General features: G+C 36.3%; 1 protein-coding gene across 3 annotated transcripts in view; it reads left to right on the top strand.

The window, feature by feature from the left end:
• The window catches only part of LOC121431378 (rho-associated protein kinase 2-like), a 56,332-nt gene extending 39,831 nt beyond the window's left edge, over positions 1 to 16,501 (top strand). For all 3 annotated transcript variants that reach the window (XM_041628924.1, XM_041628923.1, XM_041628922.1), the window contains 9 exons: positions 3,364 to 3,457; positions 4,346 to 4,635; positions 5,297 to 5,459; positions 7,131 to 7,287; positions 7,880 to 8,024; positions 9,184 to 9,319; positions 10,029 to 10,094; positions 10,783 to 10,930; positions 11,995 to 16,501. In XM_041628924.1, the coding sequence (XP_041484858.1) occupies positions 3,364 to 3,457; positions 4,346 to 4,635; positions 5,297 to 5,459; positions 7,131 to 7,287; positions 7,880 to 8,024; positions 9,184 to 9,319; positions 10,029 to 10,094; positions 10,783 to 10,930; positions 11,995 to 12,073 (1,278 nt within the window). In that variant the 3' untranslated portion in view covers positions 12,074 to 16,501. The remainder of the gene's footprint in view (positions 1 to 3,363; positions 3,458 to 4,345; positions 4,636 to 5,296; positions 5,460 to 7,130; positions 7,288 to 7,879; positions 8,025 to 9,183; positions 9,320 to 10,028; positions 10,095 to 10,782; positions 10,931 to 11,994) is intronic.
• The last annotated feature ends 1,721 nt before the right edge of the window (positions 16,502 to 18,222 follow it).

The following is an 18,222-nucleotide window of genomic DNA, read 5'->3' as shown; positions in this document are numbered from 1 at the left end:
TTGAGAGTGATGCAGAAAATCTGAAGGCTAGACAAAAAAAATATTTTTATTTTTATTTGATAATTTGAAAGTGTTGAACATGTTATCATGCTTTTATGTAAAATGTTTGGTAATTCAACTGCCAGCCATTTCATGTCTTCATCTTGTTCCTAAACCATACTTTGTTATTTTGTTTGGTACAGTTTGAGAGTGAATGTAATCATGTAAGTAAAAATGAGATAATAGAGAATACGCACATAGATTCATGAAGTCAAACTCGATTAGGATGTCATAGTTTTCTTTCATAACTGTTTTTACATTCATGAGAGTCAACCAATTTTACCCTCTGTGGACACTGGACAATATAAGAATTTTGGCCCGTATTCTGAAGTCGGGTTTAACTTAAACTCAAGTTTAAAGTTGTGGTTTAAGTATGGAGAGCCAATTAATACATATATCACTAATGGTAGAGATATCATGTTTCAGCTCATTTGGCTCTCAAATCATTCATAATTGTCTAGGAAGTATATATAGATTATTGTCTTCACCATCAATGAATCAGGAAAGAGCACAGTAAACATAAGAAACGTACAACTTAATTTTTAAAATTTGATACTTTTGGCTTCCCATACTTAAACCACAACTTTAAACCTGAGTCTAAGTTAAACCTGACTTCAGAATACGGGCCTCTGGGTTTACATGTGAGAACACTGAATTGTTATTAGATATTCAATGACAGATACAAAATTCAACTTTTACCAAGCTGGGGTATATTCCAAATTTGGTTGTAAATTTATGCATGCTTTTACAAACAACATTAATATGAAACGACAAACCTTTGAGAATGTAATTTCAATGTATTAAAAAAAAACGCTTGCTAGGAGTATTGACTTTAGTTTACATCTGCATATTTTAAATTTTGCTGATGAGATAATTGGAGTTCTGAATCACTTCCATGCACATTTTATCTTATCATACAAGCCATCCATTTGAAGGGAAATCTTTTTAGCCAGAGATATTGATGACATGCACATCATGATGAATTATGCACGGTACTTTGAATATCACATCCGGTCTGATGTTGAGCTACATGTACACATATTTAGTTTAAATTTGAAATCTTAAAATCATACATTATTGACTTAAAATCGAGCTGCGATGTTATTTGCAAAACAAAAATTATGCATGTAGTTCTGGGTTTTGAAAATGTTTGTATGAGATTAAAGATAAATTCCAGTTTTGGTAACGATCTCAAAATGACTTCTTACAGAATCTAATATAATGACCACCCAAGTGTCTGTTTGTGTGAATAAAAAATATGTGCCATTGTGTAATTGCTGAGAAATCAGCAAAATAAGCGCAGATTCGGTCACTTCCGTCGGGTCTTTATTTCAGCAATAATAATACACTGTCCCACGTGTTCCTATCTGTCTTGGTGATTTTCAGTGTGAACATTTTTCAGCATACAATGTAGATTTCAAGATTTCACAAAGTTCAGTTTATGTAACTGTACCAGATCTAGATCCTCGATGATATACTGACAATTAAACCTGGATTTACAGACTTTCTCATGAAATCAGTGCTTACTGCAACTACTGGCATTCCTCTTTAACTTTGAAATCTTAAAATCATACATTATTGACGTAAAATCGAGCTGCGATGTTATTGTTATTTGCAAAACAAAAATTATACCTGTAGTTGAGGGTTTTGAAAATGTTTGTATCAGATTAAGGCCAACTGTACATGCAGGTAGAACAGTCAAGATGGTGGTTTACAAAAGCTTACTACTTATCATTCAAGAAAACAAATGAACAAATTATGTAAAGACAATGCATTTTTATTTTAAGGGAGTATATATTAAAGGTACATGTATATAGATTATATTTGAAAAATTGACATAGCAAGATGCACTTATTATTTGCATACATCTCAAACATTCATATGCACAAGACATTGCACTCTTTGTCACAATATTTCATTACATTATAGCAATGGATCCTTGCCCAAGGCGTGCATACATGACGTCTTATCTGGAAACCTGTTAGCACCATGTTACATACATCTGCTTGGGCTACAATTTCAAGCTTTTTAGGACCATTTGTCAAGGGGATATATGGTTATGACATCACACTTGTAGCGGGTGCCTCACAAAGATTTAAGTTTGACTAAAGATTGCACAACTCAGTTACATGCGATATGTAACAGAATAGCGTATTGGTCACATATGGGATACAGATCTACTGAGTATGGATCACTGGTAGTACATGTATGATTTATTATAGATATATATAGATTACCGTATGTGTGCATTGGCCCTTTTGTCATTCGTGGCTCTTTTTGAAACACACCCCATACTCTAAAAAAACACCCACCAGGGGGGGTGTTTCACAAAGATTTAAGTATGACTTAGAGTCGCACTTGAATACCGAGTTGCGTACGATATGAAAGGATTGACTGCATTGGTCAGAACGTGTCATGGGGATACGCACTACTGCGTATCTATCAATAGGATCATGCGTTGCATATCAAGTACGCATCAGAATTTAAGTTCAACTTAAGTCATACTTAAATCTCTGTGAAACACCCCCCCCCCCAGCATTATTGTGAATAATTTTACACTGAAAAATTCTTTAAAGTAGTTTATTGCTTCATTCTTTATTGCACTTACAAAAACACCGGTATTACTGCATTCACAATATACATGTACCCAGACAGTATTTAATAGACATGGTAGACTTGAAATTCTTCCTAAAATTATGTATCCACCCAGTTATATATATTTGTCCATGCAAGAATAAAAAATCATAATAGGGGTGTATGAAAGTTTTCCTGTGGCTTTTTTAACCTTACCATGACCATATTAGCCTTGGTCCCCAGCCTTAAAGGTAGGTTCAGCGAGTTACATTTCAATGCCAATGGTGAATAGAGCATCAGAACAGCAATTTTGGCTCATATTGATTGATCACATGAAATATCTTCCTTGTGTACATGTATATTCAACTCTACTACTCCATGATTTTACATATATTTCAAAATTTCTGTCATGGAAAGAAAACAAAGCATCACTTCTGTCAAAGAAAACATTTTTGATACTCATGGGATTTGGGTACAAACGCAGTGTGAGCAAAGTCGTGCACCATTCGAATGCATATAACATAAAAGTATGAGATACAAAGTCTGTGTTGGACCATGCGTGGTATGAATGATCAGCCTTCCAACTTTTAGATGGTACCAAATTTGAATTTGGAATACCGGGGTATTTCGGTCGTGAGAGATAAGACCAGACTTCAGAGAGATTGTTTTTCATTGCAATGATGCAACACTGGTGGTAAGGCACGCTAGCAGTATGTCACAATCTATTACTATTGTTTATTTTTTTTACAGCTTGAGGAAGAGAAGAATCAACTGAATAACAGGATAATGACCCTCAACACCGAGAAGGATGAACTGAACAAGAAACTAAAGGATGCGGTTGAAGGTAGGTCAAGTAGCCAATGCTGGGTGTGATTGTGACTTCTTACCAGATTGCTAGGAATGCATGGGTGCTTATAAACAAGCCAACACCGGACAAATGGCTTAATGTCCTCTCTGAGGGACATGGTTATGAGAATAAATGTGTTATTGAAGGGCAGTAGTGCACCATTAAGGTATTGGAATGTGTGTCATTGGATTGCTATGCCACCGCTCTCCCGACTGAGCTATCGTACCTCCTGGGCTGTTCCGATCAATCGCAACTATGGAAAGCCAGCAAAGTCAAGATATAAATGCATGTTTGTTCGAAATTTGTTCTAGATATGAATCCATAAATTCATTGATTTCTTGACAATTTGGTGTTTTCTCCTTTGTTTACAGAGGACATTTTACAAATTTTCTGTATAAAAAAATTATGACACTGATGGATTTCCAGAGTTATGGTTGATTGGATCAATCATTACTCTTTGTAAGATGGAGCCCAGGTGATGAAAAATCTCTTTGAGCTGGAGTACCTTCTTCTTGGAAAATGTAGAGCTTGAAAACCTTTGTTTAAAGTGCTACATATATATAAATGCTGCATAGTATTAGTATTTCAGTGTAGGGTTTCAGAGGCAGCATTATTCAAAAGTTATGTCGCGCTCCTCTTAGAAAGAAAAAAAATATCAAATCATTCCTTATTTTGTTGTCATCAGAGTACAAGGGGCACTGGAAAAACATGATGGTACAAAATAAGGAAATTTGATTTCCCGGGGGGGGGGGGGTTTAAGCTTGGCACTAATCTCATACAATCCATCCCTCTTGTAGAATTCTCTCAAAGCAATCTTCGTGATACATGTATGTCAAGATATCTTCACCTCATACGACCCGTTTGTCTTCTTACCCATCCTTACAGCACAAGATGCACTGGAGACCAAGAACGCTGACCTGGAGAAACAGATGGAGCACAACAAGAAGCTCTTTGCCGAAGAGAAGCTCAAGAAGGAGCAGGCCGTCAGCAAGCTGGCCGAGATCATGAGCCGACACGAGTTCACCAAGTCAAGGAAGGGTAAGAAGGTCAGTCAAGCCCAACTGAGCCAGAAAGAGAAAGAGTGCCGGAAGCTCCAGCAGGAGCTCAACCAGGAGAGGGATAAATACAGTCAGATGGTCACCAAGTTTACCAAGGAGAAGGAAGAACTCACTGTGGTAAGTTTTGGTATTCAGGTTCTGATCTCTTCTACAATGTTTTCATGTGCAATAGGTATGTAGTTGAAGCCAGCCTTGAGGCCACATTTTGCCAGCCTTGGCATTGTGCCTAGTCTTGTGAACAAAATCTATGGGAGAATGTTTTCTCGAGCTGCCTGGCGACTTACAAGTACCGACCTCGGGTATATCCCTTAGTGTACATTTATCAATCAGATATGATTATTAAATGTCTGGGATCGACATGTAATGTCACCCTCCAAAAGATGTTTGAAAAGCAATGTCAATAAAATGTCTTGCCCAGGGGCATGAGAGCAGTGTAAAAACAAATTACAAGACATGACAAAAAAAACAAGATATAGAGAATATACTGAAAGGTGGCAAGCAGATGTATTGTTTTATGTTTTGCTTAAAATTATTAAGTACAAATAATCCCAACAGCATCCCAATCATGTGCATGTATGAGAGCTTAAATATGTACGCTCTTTCATTTGATACAAAATTTGTCATGATAGTAATTAAAATTTTGAAGATATAGTCAATTTTATGACGTTTGATAAGCGAACAAATTTCACTGAATTCCATGGATGTTTGTAAGCTTTTGGCCTCAACTGTATGTATATGTATATACAAATTAATTAGTTTATATTTCCTCTTCTTACAGCAATATCAAGATGAGTATGTCAAGCATTATGAGCTCCAGCTTGATTTGGACAGCCGAGACAGTGAGCTTGAACAACTCCAGCAGCAGATTAAGAACCTTACAGCTTTACAGGCTTCTGATATTGGGAGTATCAACAGTGCTGGCGAGGCCGAGAATGGCCAGGGTATGTTGAACAATGCGGCTCTAATGAATACAACATTCTTGCATAGATTTGATTATAATTTACTTCTTATTTGGTTCTGAAATTATTATGGTGTGATGATGTGAAGTATAGGGATGTAATTGCAATTTCACATTAAAAATTATTTTGTTTGGTAGCCCAACCAAAATGAAAACTGTATTTATTTTTTTCTGGTGTGAAATCATTTTTTTGTCTCACCTGCGAAGCAAAGTGAGACTATAGGCGCCGCTTTTCCGACGGCGGCGGCGGCGGCGGCGGCGTCAACATCAAATCTTAACCTGAGGTTAAGTTTTTGAAATGACGTCATAACTTAGAAAGTATATGGACCTAGTTAATAAAACTTGGCCATAAGGTTAATCAAGTATTACTGAACATCCTGCTTGAGTTTCATGTCACATGACCAAGGTCAAAGGTCATTTAGGGTCAATGAACTTAGACCATGTTGGAGGAATCAACATCGAAATCTTAACCTGAGGTTAAGTTTTTGAAATGTCATCATAACTTACAAAATATATGGACCTAGTTCATGAAACTTGGACATAAGCTTAATCAAGTATCACTAAACATCCTGCATGAGTTTCACGTCACATGACCAAGGTCAAAGGTCATTTAGGGTCAATGAACTTTGGCCGAATTGGGATATCTGTTGAATTCCCATTATAACTTTGAAAGTTTATGGATCTGATTCATGAAACTTGGACATAATAGTAATCATGCATCACTGAAAATTTTGTGCAAGTTTCAGGTCTCATGATTAAGGTCAAAGGTCATTTAGGGTCAATGAACTTTGGCCGAATCGGGGGTTTCTGTTGAATTACCATCATAACTTTGAAAGTTTATTGGTCTAGTTCATTAAACTTGGACATTAGAGTAATCAAGTATCACTGAACATCCTGTGCGCGTTTCAGGTCACATGACCAAGGTCAAAGGTCAATGAACTTTGGCCGAATAGGGTATATCTGTTGAATTACCATCATAACTTTGAAAGTTTATGGATCTGATTCATGAAACTTGTACATAAGAGTAATCAAGTATCACTGAACATCCTGTTCGAGTTTCAGGTCACATTATCAAGGTCAAAGGTCATGTAAGGTCAATGAACTTTGGCCATGTTGGGTTTTTTTGTTGAATAACCATCATATCTCTGTAAGTTTATTGGTCTAGTTCATAAAAAGTGGACATAAGAGTAACCATGTATCACTGAACATCTTGTGCGAGTTAGAGTAGTGTTCAAAGTCAGTACTGCTGCTATATTGAACCGCGTGATGCAGGTGAGACGGCCAGAGGCATTCCCCTTGTTTCTTAATGAGCTGGGAATTTCAGGGTATAAACTTTTTAACTTTGGCCTTTTTTAAAAGGATAATTGAATATTACTACGAGCAATCAATAAATATTTTCCAAAATAAATGTAAATTTTCACAGAATATATCTCCCCTTACCCCCCCCCCATGCAAAAAAAGATGATAATAATAATAAAATGAAAAAAATTAATGGTCACTTCAGTTTAGCAGATTGAAATGTTTGCTAACACTCCAATATATTTCACATTATTGAACTGTGACTTAGGCTTTATACAGACTTTAATGTACAATATAAATATTCTATTATATGAATGATTTTGGAGATATGTTTTTATTATCTTTGTATTTTAAGGTGGTAGACTAGAGGGTTGGTTATCTTTGCCCGGTAAGAACCTTCGCCGCCATGGTTGGAAGAAACATTTTGTTGAAGTGAGCTCGAAGAAGATCCTTTTCTACGAATCGGAGGAACAGAAGGAGAAAAAGAAGCCGTATCTGGTGCTAGCAATAGAGTAAGTTTCCATTTGAATTTCAGAAGATATTTTAGTAAGAGAAACCTTATCTGATACTAGCGATATACATGTAGTAACTTTCTATTTGAACTTTAAAAGATGTTATAGTAAAAGAAACCTTATCTGATGCTTGCAATAGACCAAGTTTCCATTTGAACTTCAGAGGATATTATAATAGGAAAAGAATTAATGTCTGGTGCTAGCTAGAATGTTAGTTCCATATGAATTTTAAGCAATATATTAACAAACAGGAACCTTATCTGATACTAGCAAAAGAGTAAATTCCAATTTGAATGTTGGATTATACGTTATTAATATATTCAATCGGAAAAGGAGAGCAGTTAAAACTCTGACGCGATTTGTAAAATCTTTTTAATCATCAAATTCCTGTTGACTTTTGTGCACAAGTAAAATACCATTCATATACATGTACAGTGTTGCGTAACAAATAATAACATTTTATTGTCTCAGGGTAACCACTTCAGTTAGACAACTGCTGTTTCAATGGGTCCTACATATAACACGTGTTATTATACTCTATTATACAAGTGTTGAAAACGTTCTGCCTTTCAATGTTATCTCTACTATGAAGTAAACTCTTCCATGTGCGAGCTGTGACTCAGGGTGATGTCATCAGAGCCGAAGCGAGAGACATCCCAAGAATCTTCCAACTACTCTATGCAGGGGAGGGAGAGAACAGGAGGGTCGTCCCTGACGAAGCAAATGAAAATCCAGAGGTATGTGTTAATGTCCATGTACAGTCAAACCACCTATCTATAAGGTTTGTTTCCAATTTGTCTTTAAATGTCAATTTGTCTAATTACCAACTCGTCTACTATCGTTTGGTCTATTGTCGGATCGTCCACTATCCACATAGTCTAATTGCCATTTTGTCCACTCACCATTTTGTCTAATAACCAGTTGGTCCAGTAGCCATGTAGTCCATATACCATTTGATCTAATTGGACTAGGTGTTAATTGGACGAAATGAATGAAAATAAAATGGATATTACACCAACTGGTTGTGAGATGAAAATGGTCAAAGACAAACTGGTGATTAGACGAAGTGATGATTGGACCAAATGGTTATAAGACGAAATGTTGATGGATGGAATGGCATAAGACTGTATGAAGTCAGACCATGTGGAGAGTGGGCGAGTGGGCATTAGACCAAAGGGTACCCGAGGGAAACAGAAATAGCAGCCACTGTAGACAGGTAGCCTTTATAAACAGGTTCTGTAACACATATTTATTTCAAATGGAAGAAAATTTTGTCGGGTGCTAATGACTGCTTTTCACTATAGACTGGTTTCCGCTAAGACAGGTTTGGCTCTGTGCCAGGAGAGCATTTTATTTGTAGTCATTTCAGTCAGCATTTTCTCTCATTTGGATGGTTGTTGAATCTTTTACTCTGATGACACTCCCTGCTTCCACTTCTTTCTGTTTTGTGTAAATCCTCTTCATTAGACAACCTTACTGCTTTCCTTTTTTCACCAACTTTTCTCTTGTAAGCCTCCATCTTCGACTAGAATGGTCATTTCATTACGATAGCACCTGCAATTTATCCATATGACTGAGCAAACAAGTTTAAAATTTGGTAGAACTGGAGAAATGATGAAATTTGCACTTTCACTTTGTACTCTCAAATTTGCACAATCAGCTGAGCTCGAAAACTTGCATGTATATATGGTTGCACTTGGTAGAGTCGCTTTGTTGACTTGCCGGAAATGCATGTCCCAGTAAAATGACCCTTTTGATATTGACGTAATGTCGCCAAGGATCAGCTATCGATAAGGAGAATATGAAGAGAATGTACACATGCCAAGGATGTAGTATAATGTGGTGAGCAGTGAAGGGGTTAAACTGAAATTATTTATTCTTTTACTTTGTCAACAGGGAGACGAGGATGGCACTATTGTACACAAGAATCATAAGTTTACTATTGTCCATTACCACATGCCTACCACGTGTGAGTGCTGTGGTAAAACCCTCAGTCATCTCGTCAGGCCTCCACCTTCTTTGGAATGTAAATGTAAGTACTTACAAACCAATGCTATTATACTTAATGAATTTAGTAGTTGTACAGATATTTTGCAAATGAAGATAATATAAAGGATGAAGTATATATTTGGGGAATGAAGATGAATGCAAGAAATGTATAGCAACTCAGAGAACAAAGAATAACAATACATGTACATGTACATAATAGATATTAACCAACTTAATTGAAATGAATCGAGTAGTATGGTAGTTGAAGCACTCGTAGTAGCAGCAGTAGTTCAGATGATAATACAAAGAATGTAGTAGTCCTTTGGCAAGGCGTTAATCCACACTTTGCCACTCTCGACCCAGGTGCTAAATGGGTACCCGGTAGGATGCGAAAGATATTGTATGTTTGATTTTGCCAGCGCCATAATGTGGCTGCGATGAATGCAAGGAATGCTCCCCAGGGAGTGGAAATTGTGCACTTTTCGTGCTTGATTGAAATGAATCCAATGACCGGGGTAATAATATGCTGTAACGTGCTTTGGGCCATTCTGGGAAAAGCGCTTTATAAAAATTGGCTATTATTAGTAGTATTTATTTGAAAATTAAAACAATATAAGGAATACATACCAATTCAGAGAACAAAGAGTGAACAGAGGCAGAAAGAGTTAACTAACATCATTACCTTCGATGTTGGCATACTGTCATTTATTCCTCTGTAATCTTCATTTATTTGTTTTCTCATTTTGGTGCAGTATGTCGCTTAAAAGTACACAAGGAACATTATGACAAGCAAGAAGAATTTTGCCCTCCATGTAAAGGTAAGAGGCATCTCATTTTAATGTCGTCTGGAGGCCTTAGGGAAAGGAGATAATACAAGAGGGGGAGAGGTGCAAAGAATAACAACTTATAGAATTTTACCAACTTCATAACTTACATGTATAATAAATGATATTTGTCAGTTGATGATGTTTGGTCCGTAGCCTAGATTATCAAGCATGCATTGGAATTTTTCAACAACCATTCTGCTAGTTTAAGACTTGATTTTGTGGTTGTATACTGCAGCAGTGCCCAGGAATTAACATTGTTATGGGTTGTTTTGTCAAAAAAAAACATTGAAACATCATATGAGCATTTTTTTTTGTGTGTGTGTTTTTTTTTAAATACAGAATGTACATTTTTTTTTTATGTAGTGAGAGGCGGGAAAAAGATAATTTAATGATACCATTTAATGAAAGCGTCAATTCGCTATTAACAGTGAATGAACAACACTTGGGGGTATTTCATTAAAAAAAATTGCCATTGACTAAAATGTCTTATTACTATTGGAAAGTACTATTGACCTTTTTTAAATTTGCCTTCATTGTGATTGACTGCTGTTCCCTGTTGCCATGGTAATTGACATAATGTCAAAGTTACAATAGTTGTTTCTCTCTATAAAGGGCCCCTCTTTGCATTTATGAAAGGCATGCTTAGTTTCTAATCTGATTTCTTTTTCTTTCATTGCAGTTAACATCGATGCAGAGACAGCCAAGCATATGTTACTCATGGCCAACTCCAAAGAGGAACAACAAAGGTGGATCAGTAAACTTGCGAAACAGATTCAAGATAAACGAGTGTCATTGCCAAGAACTTCATCTATTGGCTCCTCTCCAAGGTAAGCTCTATGGTGTCTATGATTTGGCAAATCTGCGTATCTATGTTTATGTACTTTGACTTGGAAGTCAGATGGTGAAGTCAAAGATCATTTTCAGGGGAGCGTTTCATCATCACTTTTGTACAAGTTGTGAGATCTGACAACTTTCCTCGATTTTGATTGGCTAAGAAGCACTGTTACTATGATAATTGTCGGACATGTCCTTTCATGAAAAGCTCCCGGGGGGGGGGGGGCGATTCATGAACATTTTTGTCTGACAAGTTGTCAGATCTGACATCTTTCCTTGATTCTGATTGGCTGAGAGGCACTGTTCCTATAGTAACTGTCGGATAAAATGGGACTTGTCGGATAAAACGTCCGACAAGTCCTTTCATGAAATGCTCCCCAGGTCACATGTCATAGTTTACCTGCAAGGCTCTTACATGACAGATAACTTTGCACCCATCACTACTCACTCATCAACTAACCTTGGGTTGTAGATGAACTTTGGGGACCTGTGTGTAATGCCGTCATTAGAGGTAACGTTGTCGGGTCAAGGTCATTTGAAATCAGACATTCAAGTTTACCTGCCAGAAATTCTTGTGAAATCAAACTTGGTTGGGGATGTACCTGGGTAAGCCTTCATGTTATGTAGTCATGGGTGGGCAAGACACTATCTGAATTTTGCCTTTGAAAGTTTGTACCATTGGGTTGTATGGAAAAGTTAGTGTCCTTAATTTTCTTGTTTTTGTTATCCTTTATTCCACGTTTTTTGGACTTGTAGTTTTGACAGCTACTGTATGCATGTCCATGCAATTCTATCCTTTTTTAGGGGGGGACATTAAGCTTACAATGTACTTTTTTTTAATGGTGTCTGGCAATGTTTGAACACTGGTAAATGTTTCTGAGCCTTGTGGCATCATATTTGAATGAGCTTGAACTTTTTTTTCACTTTGAAATGCTCTGTTTTTATCATATATATTTTTTTTTGCCTGCCAGAATTTGTTTATGCATGCACGTTATCCAGTATCGTCACTTCAATTTTACTTGTTCTTCTTTTTCTTTGCTTGCATTACTTTGATTAGGAATGTTGTGGTACAGAACCGTCGTGTCAGTCAACCTGCTCGCGTCACTTCTTCTTCAAGCATGAACAGAGGGAGGTAGCCACGCCCATCTCATGTCACATGACTACACCATGTGACAGAGCATTTTTTTGTGAGCGAGCAACAGGAAATGAACTATGACCTGGTGATTTGCATGCCAGTGAGACAGGGTTTCAAGTGATGACTTGTTGGGAGAAGCAGTTCTTTATCACCAAGGGATACCTTTCCTTTCATGTTGTTGATTCTGGTTACATCAGAGTGGTCAAGGTTATCACCGTACAGCATCTGCCACTGAAGATATCGCTCAAAGGACAGTATTCGTTGGACCAGACTGTGGAAGAATCTTCCTGTTCGCAGATTTCTGCTCTGAGATCTGCATCCCAGGTCTAAGTTCTATCAATGATTGTTCTTTAGTGTCTTGAGAATGCCCATCGTGGACTTGTCATGTTATTGACATAATGGATTCTTCATTATTCTTTCAGCGCACCTTCGACTGGCTGAGCGAGGGCATCTGTCAAGTCAAGTTACCATTGCCAAAGCATTCTCTGTTGCTGCACACAACGGTAACAAGATGCACTAGTTTCTGTGTGTGTGTTAAGCTTGCAATCTTTGAGAAACTAAACTGTCCTCTGTTAGATCTACATGTAAAAGCTTGCAAATGTATATCAGTACAGAGCATGTTGGTTAAAAATGCTCCCTCTTTCACTCACATTTGCTTGTCACTATAGACAATGTTGCATGCATTTTCTGGAAAAAAAATAGATGAACTATCTTCTGAACATTAGTGCCTTGAATTATACAGTCAACACTGTTGATGAAGTCATTTATGGGATATTAGAAAATGGTCATTAATGGCAGAAGTCTAAATTAAATAGGGTCTATGGCACTTGTTGAGTGACTACTGTTCAAATTGGTCAACCCATTGACTACTAGAGTCTGTAATACCTACAGGCTTTAATTAGGACATTTCTGTTCCAGTAGGCAAGGTGGTAACTGTGAGTTACTAGGTAGGTTTCTTTGTATGTCTTTGGTCTATGTTGAATGTAGATCCAACCAGTTTTATATCTTTGTAATGATACATGGATCTTTTGTGTCCATTATTAATATCCTATTTAAATCCCCCGATCATCTGATGTATCATGTGCATCTTCCCTGCACAGATGTGTTCATGCTAGAACCCTTTAACAGAGAGATATCCCGACATTCATCTCAATTGGAGTTTGAATTAAAAGACCACTTTTTTCTTTCTTTTCTCTTTTTTTTGTTTGCCTCAGTGACAAGATCTTTTATCTCAATTTTCAAGGGATTTCTTTAATCATAAATGTAGAGGCAGTCTCTGATTTGATTTCCTGAAATTATAACTTAATTGTTTTTGTCAATTTGAAGAGAGAGAACAAATAAATTTAAATCTTAGGAAAGGATTGTACCTCTATAAGTTATATATAAACTCGTTATTTTTAAGGAAAAAAAGCCCCGACATCATGATGATACAGGGTAAACTGCTTCATTGAATGCAGTTTTGTAGCCGCCATGTTTCTTTGTTCTTTATTCACTTGCCAGATCATAATTTTTTTTCAGGGTTCAAAATTTTGCTCCCCGAGAAACAATACAACATTACACAACCAATTGATTATTTACATTTTATCATTTGGAAAGGGATTTACTCTCTACTTTGATATAAGGAAATGATTGATGTATGGTACCATGATATTCATTGATATTCCTTATGTAAGGATATTCCTCTTCCTGGCCTGGCCAAATTGTATTCATGAATAATCATCAACTATTCTAGAAATATGATATTTCTTTGATTTATGTCCAAATGACATACACATTTTATCCCGTTCACCAAAAAAAAACTAATTTGGGTCTATTTTGTGATTACACAGAAAAATTGTGATCATAACATTCATTTTAGAATATTTATGTTAAGCAGTCTTCTCTTATTAAAATTCTAGCATAATGCCCTGCACCGTTATTACCGAGTGTAAATTCAATTGCATGGGATATTGCACAAAGTGTGTGGAAATGAATTATCATTATTGCATGAATTGGACAGAAATTTAGTTGATTTTCATTCATCTCAAATGAAATGAGATTTATTTCATTTTATAATTATATCATTGATTTGAGTAAAAAGTCGTTTTATGAAGTAGGTTTATAAGGCTCAGGCCTCCTGCCTTGGTTCAAATCAGTGGCAACTTTAAGATTGATCACAAGCGTCACCCCCTTCTCTCACTTCTAAATTAAGATCAATTTATACAAAGTTCTGATTGATTGATTTGAATTCAATGCAACTCTGTAAAAATCAGGGAGCTAGTTTCACAAAGCCTAGTGATTGGTCATACCACTGATCATTAAATTGAATGCATTGAACAAGATGCTTAATCAATCATGAAAATCAATCATATGATCAATTGAGCGCTTTGTGTAATTGGCCTCTGGTTAATGTAAAGGTGTAGGCCTAGTGATTATTGGTTAATGAAAGGGATGGATAAAATCAATGGGAATTAAAGGATAATGTTTAATTCTTGGATTATCATGTTAATGTACCTAAATCTTTTGAACCTAATAATTCATGTTGGTTTAAAGGTTAAACGTATAGGAAACATTTTTATCATAAAGATTAGATCCTCGATCTGTAGCCAAAAGATTGTTCGATTCCATTTCTGCATGTTTACAGAAGGAAAAATAATCTGTATATTCTAACTGCATGTGAGCAGTAGTACTCCGATTCACCGAAGATGCTCAAAATGAATTTTTACGAGAGAAAATTAGTTTAAGCACAAAACTAAACATTCCTCCTTTTTCGAGAGTACCTGTCTGGCATGATTGTTGTCATATCTGTAAGTTACATCTCAGATGTGCATGTACATGTACCTATTTCACTAGCCATCTATAAACAGAATTGAATCAATTCATGGTTGCCTTTATACTGCCTTGGTCAAGTTCTGTCTTTAAATTGGTTCTACTCCTATTTGTTTATCCATCTCTTTGATTAACCAAATAAATTTCATCGTTGGAAATGGACTTTTTGTAGTCTAGCATTTATTCATGAGAAAAATTTATCAAATTTTGTGTCTTGATATAAACCAGTACTGATACTTCTCTCTTAAATATTGATTTTTTGATGTACATGTACTATAGACTTTTATTGTAGGCCAGTCCTGTGTATGTATTGTCATGTTAGTTATTATCAATCAAGCTGTGTTAGATGATTCGTCCTTTGATTGTGTAACATCTCCATAAAATCTTACAGATATGATTTGGTGGATTCATGTAGGCATTCTATCCTGAAATACATGTGGAGTAGTAGTTTGATTGGTTAGTTGAAAGTAAAGAAAGAATGTTTGTTCTTTATAGATCGTGATTTTAAAAATCTTATTCCTGTCTTTCCTGATTAAAACAAAGGAATTCTCCGATAAAATATTGTTATACAGTATGAATGAGATGGACTTCATGTTGTATGCAAAACCTTGGGAGTTGGAAGTCTTGAGAATGAATTAAATCTGTGGAGCAAATAATGTTGGAGACCTGAAACTTCCTTTGATATTTCTCTCGCTATGAAAGCAGAGGAATAATCATGTGTAAATTCAGGAAATATTTACTATGTCTACATGTATATAACAAGCTCAAAGACAGAATTATATACCCACTCTGTGAGTGGATGATTATGCTGATTTCATCCCAAGCAAAGACAGTCATCAGGAAACGTCTTTTGATGGTGGGACTTCATATTTTTTTTCTTTTCATTTGAAATCACTTTAAAATCATGCTATCTTTTGATTGCTTAATTTCCGTATCTTCCTGTGTTTGTAAAAAAGAAATGCTGTTGGTGAAATCATTTTTGTGTATCATGTCTTTCATGAGTGTACATACATACTCTATTTCTTAAATAAATGCCAAATTAGGAACTTCCATGGAAAAGAAATTTGGACCCATTTACACAGGCTTGGTGATTGATGGTATAGCAGATTTGTATGATTGATTGATATGATTGTATTGCAATCAATTCTGACATTCAACTTACAAGTTACAACCAATTACTAAACTTTTTATGGGGATTCATAACATATGGACAATTCCATGAAATATGTACGTCCGACCCCATGTATGCGAGACCTTTATGAAATCTTCTGTCTCTGATTTCTGGTTCTTATGACAGTCTGTAATGCTGTCAAATGACCATGATTTAGTCAGTTAACAAAGTGAAGTAAAACCCGAGGAAAAATGGGGGTCGGATGTACAAAAAAGTTTTTTTTATTTTACAGAACTGCCCATATAGTTAGTACAATCTTTACAGGATTTAATTTGTTTGGAGGGATTGCTTTGATCACACAATCAATTCCTAATTCATCTCATAATCCACTCTCAATCATTTGGTTTTTGTTAACCATTTCTTTGTCCCATTTTCAGTTAACCATATTTGAATGTTTATTTTGCATGCAAGGTGGTTTTGTGAAGTATATTCCCTGCATGTTTTTGTAGATCTGCTCTTTTAAAAATCAGCTTTAGAAAAAAATCATGGCATCTGAAATGAAACAAATTGTAGACTATATTATCCACTAAACCAAGGTTTCTAAAGGTTTATGTTAATGAAGGATTGATAATTACAGTTATTTGAAAGAGTTTGTGCTAAGATGTATCATGTATAACTCTAATAAGACGAGTGCTGGATACATGTACCTTATTCCCATATGATTTAAAGTTGTCAGCACTGCCTATTAACAGCGTCGGCTCTAAAAGTCCAGTGAAATCCTTCCTTTCGTTTGGTTCGAGAAGCACTTGGGATGTTTCATCGAAGTTGTCCGCACTGACTAAATTGTCGCTCAGACCATTTCAATGAAACTCTTCGATTTGATTGATCAGAAGCAGTGGTCTCTGTCTTAGGCTATGGTACATGTTAACCGTTGGAGAAAGGTAACATTGACAATGCTGACACTTCATGCTACTGTAGCATCCTGGGCCTCGTATCACAAAGATTTGCAATTAATCAGAAAGATGCTTCTCATGAATGAAGCACCTGTACATTGTGGTCAGTGCAATCAAACGTGAAAATCTGTTTTACGATCAATAGCTTAACTCTGTGTATGGAGCCCAGGGCCCTGTTACATAAAAGTTACTATTATGGTAACTGTCATCCAATGGTATACAAATAGCGAATAGGCATGAGTGAGATGGTGCGAGATTTCGCATGAGGTGAAAGAGAGATGCTCTATTCAACTCGGCTAACGCCTCGTTGAATAGAGCGTTTCTTTCACCGAATGCAAAATCTCGCACCATTGCACGAACAAGAATATTCGCTATTTGTGTTGTACAACGCCTCGGAATGTAGCGAAAATATGAAAAAAACAAGAGTTTTTCCCTCCAGTAATTTATGAAAAGGGAGCAAAAATATTGAAAGCGAAAAGCAAAATTCCACAAGCCAGGCCCACAAGCGCACATGATCTTGGACAGCATTGCACATTTAGCCAGCGGGCTGTACGCGCATTGTCACCTTATTCAATGAAATGGCATTGTGACGTCACCTCCTAAAGCCCTGCAATGGTACATTTTGGATGGTACATTTTGCGTGCAACGGTACGAATGTGTGACATTCAACCTCCCAATTGATCGCGTACAACAAGCTAAGTAGGTGTTGTACAATAATTGCCATTTTAACACTGATCAACAACCGATCAGAATAAAAAATTACATGCAAGTTACCATTGGATGGCAAAGTTACCATAATGGTATTTTTTATGCAACGGGGCCCTGGGATGTTCTGGGTTTGAGCCCTGTTCACACCTTTCGAATGGTAATGTTAAAGGTCGGCCCCAGACATAAATAATCATATACATTGTACAATTGATACACGTCTGTAAAAGCTCAATCACAGACACAAACACAGATGTAGGCTTATCTTTGAGTATGAAAAACCCTTTCTGATTATGAAGTTATTAAGAATTGAACCCCAAATCTCTTTGCTTTGCACTGCCCATTATAGATGTTTATATCTGATTCTAATATATTCTTCATTTTTATTCATTTATTTACTCTTTGAAGAGCTCAAAGGCTTGTTTGTGTATGGGATGTCTCAAAAAGCAATTGAAATGGAAAAGGGAAGAGAGATGACCAGTATACCAAAATATTACAATAAATGTCAACTCCACCAGAATAAAAGTGCTTCCATATTTTCAAATTCTAATAATGCTATGTAAACACAGGGAA

Source organism: Lytechinus variegatus, chromosome 17, assembly GCF_018143015.1.
Source record: "Lytechinus variegatus isolate NC3 chromosome 17, Lvar_3.0, whole genome shotgun sequence".
NCBI classification, from domain to species: domain Eukaryota; kingdom Metazoa; phylum Echinodermata; class Echinoidea; order Temnopleuroida; family Toxopneustidae; genus Lytechinus; species Lytechinus variegatus.
Note: the sequence above shows the minus strand (reverse complement) of the source record. Positions and strands in the feature narration are given on the sequence as shown.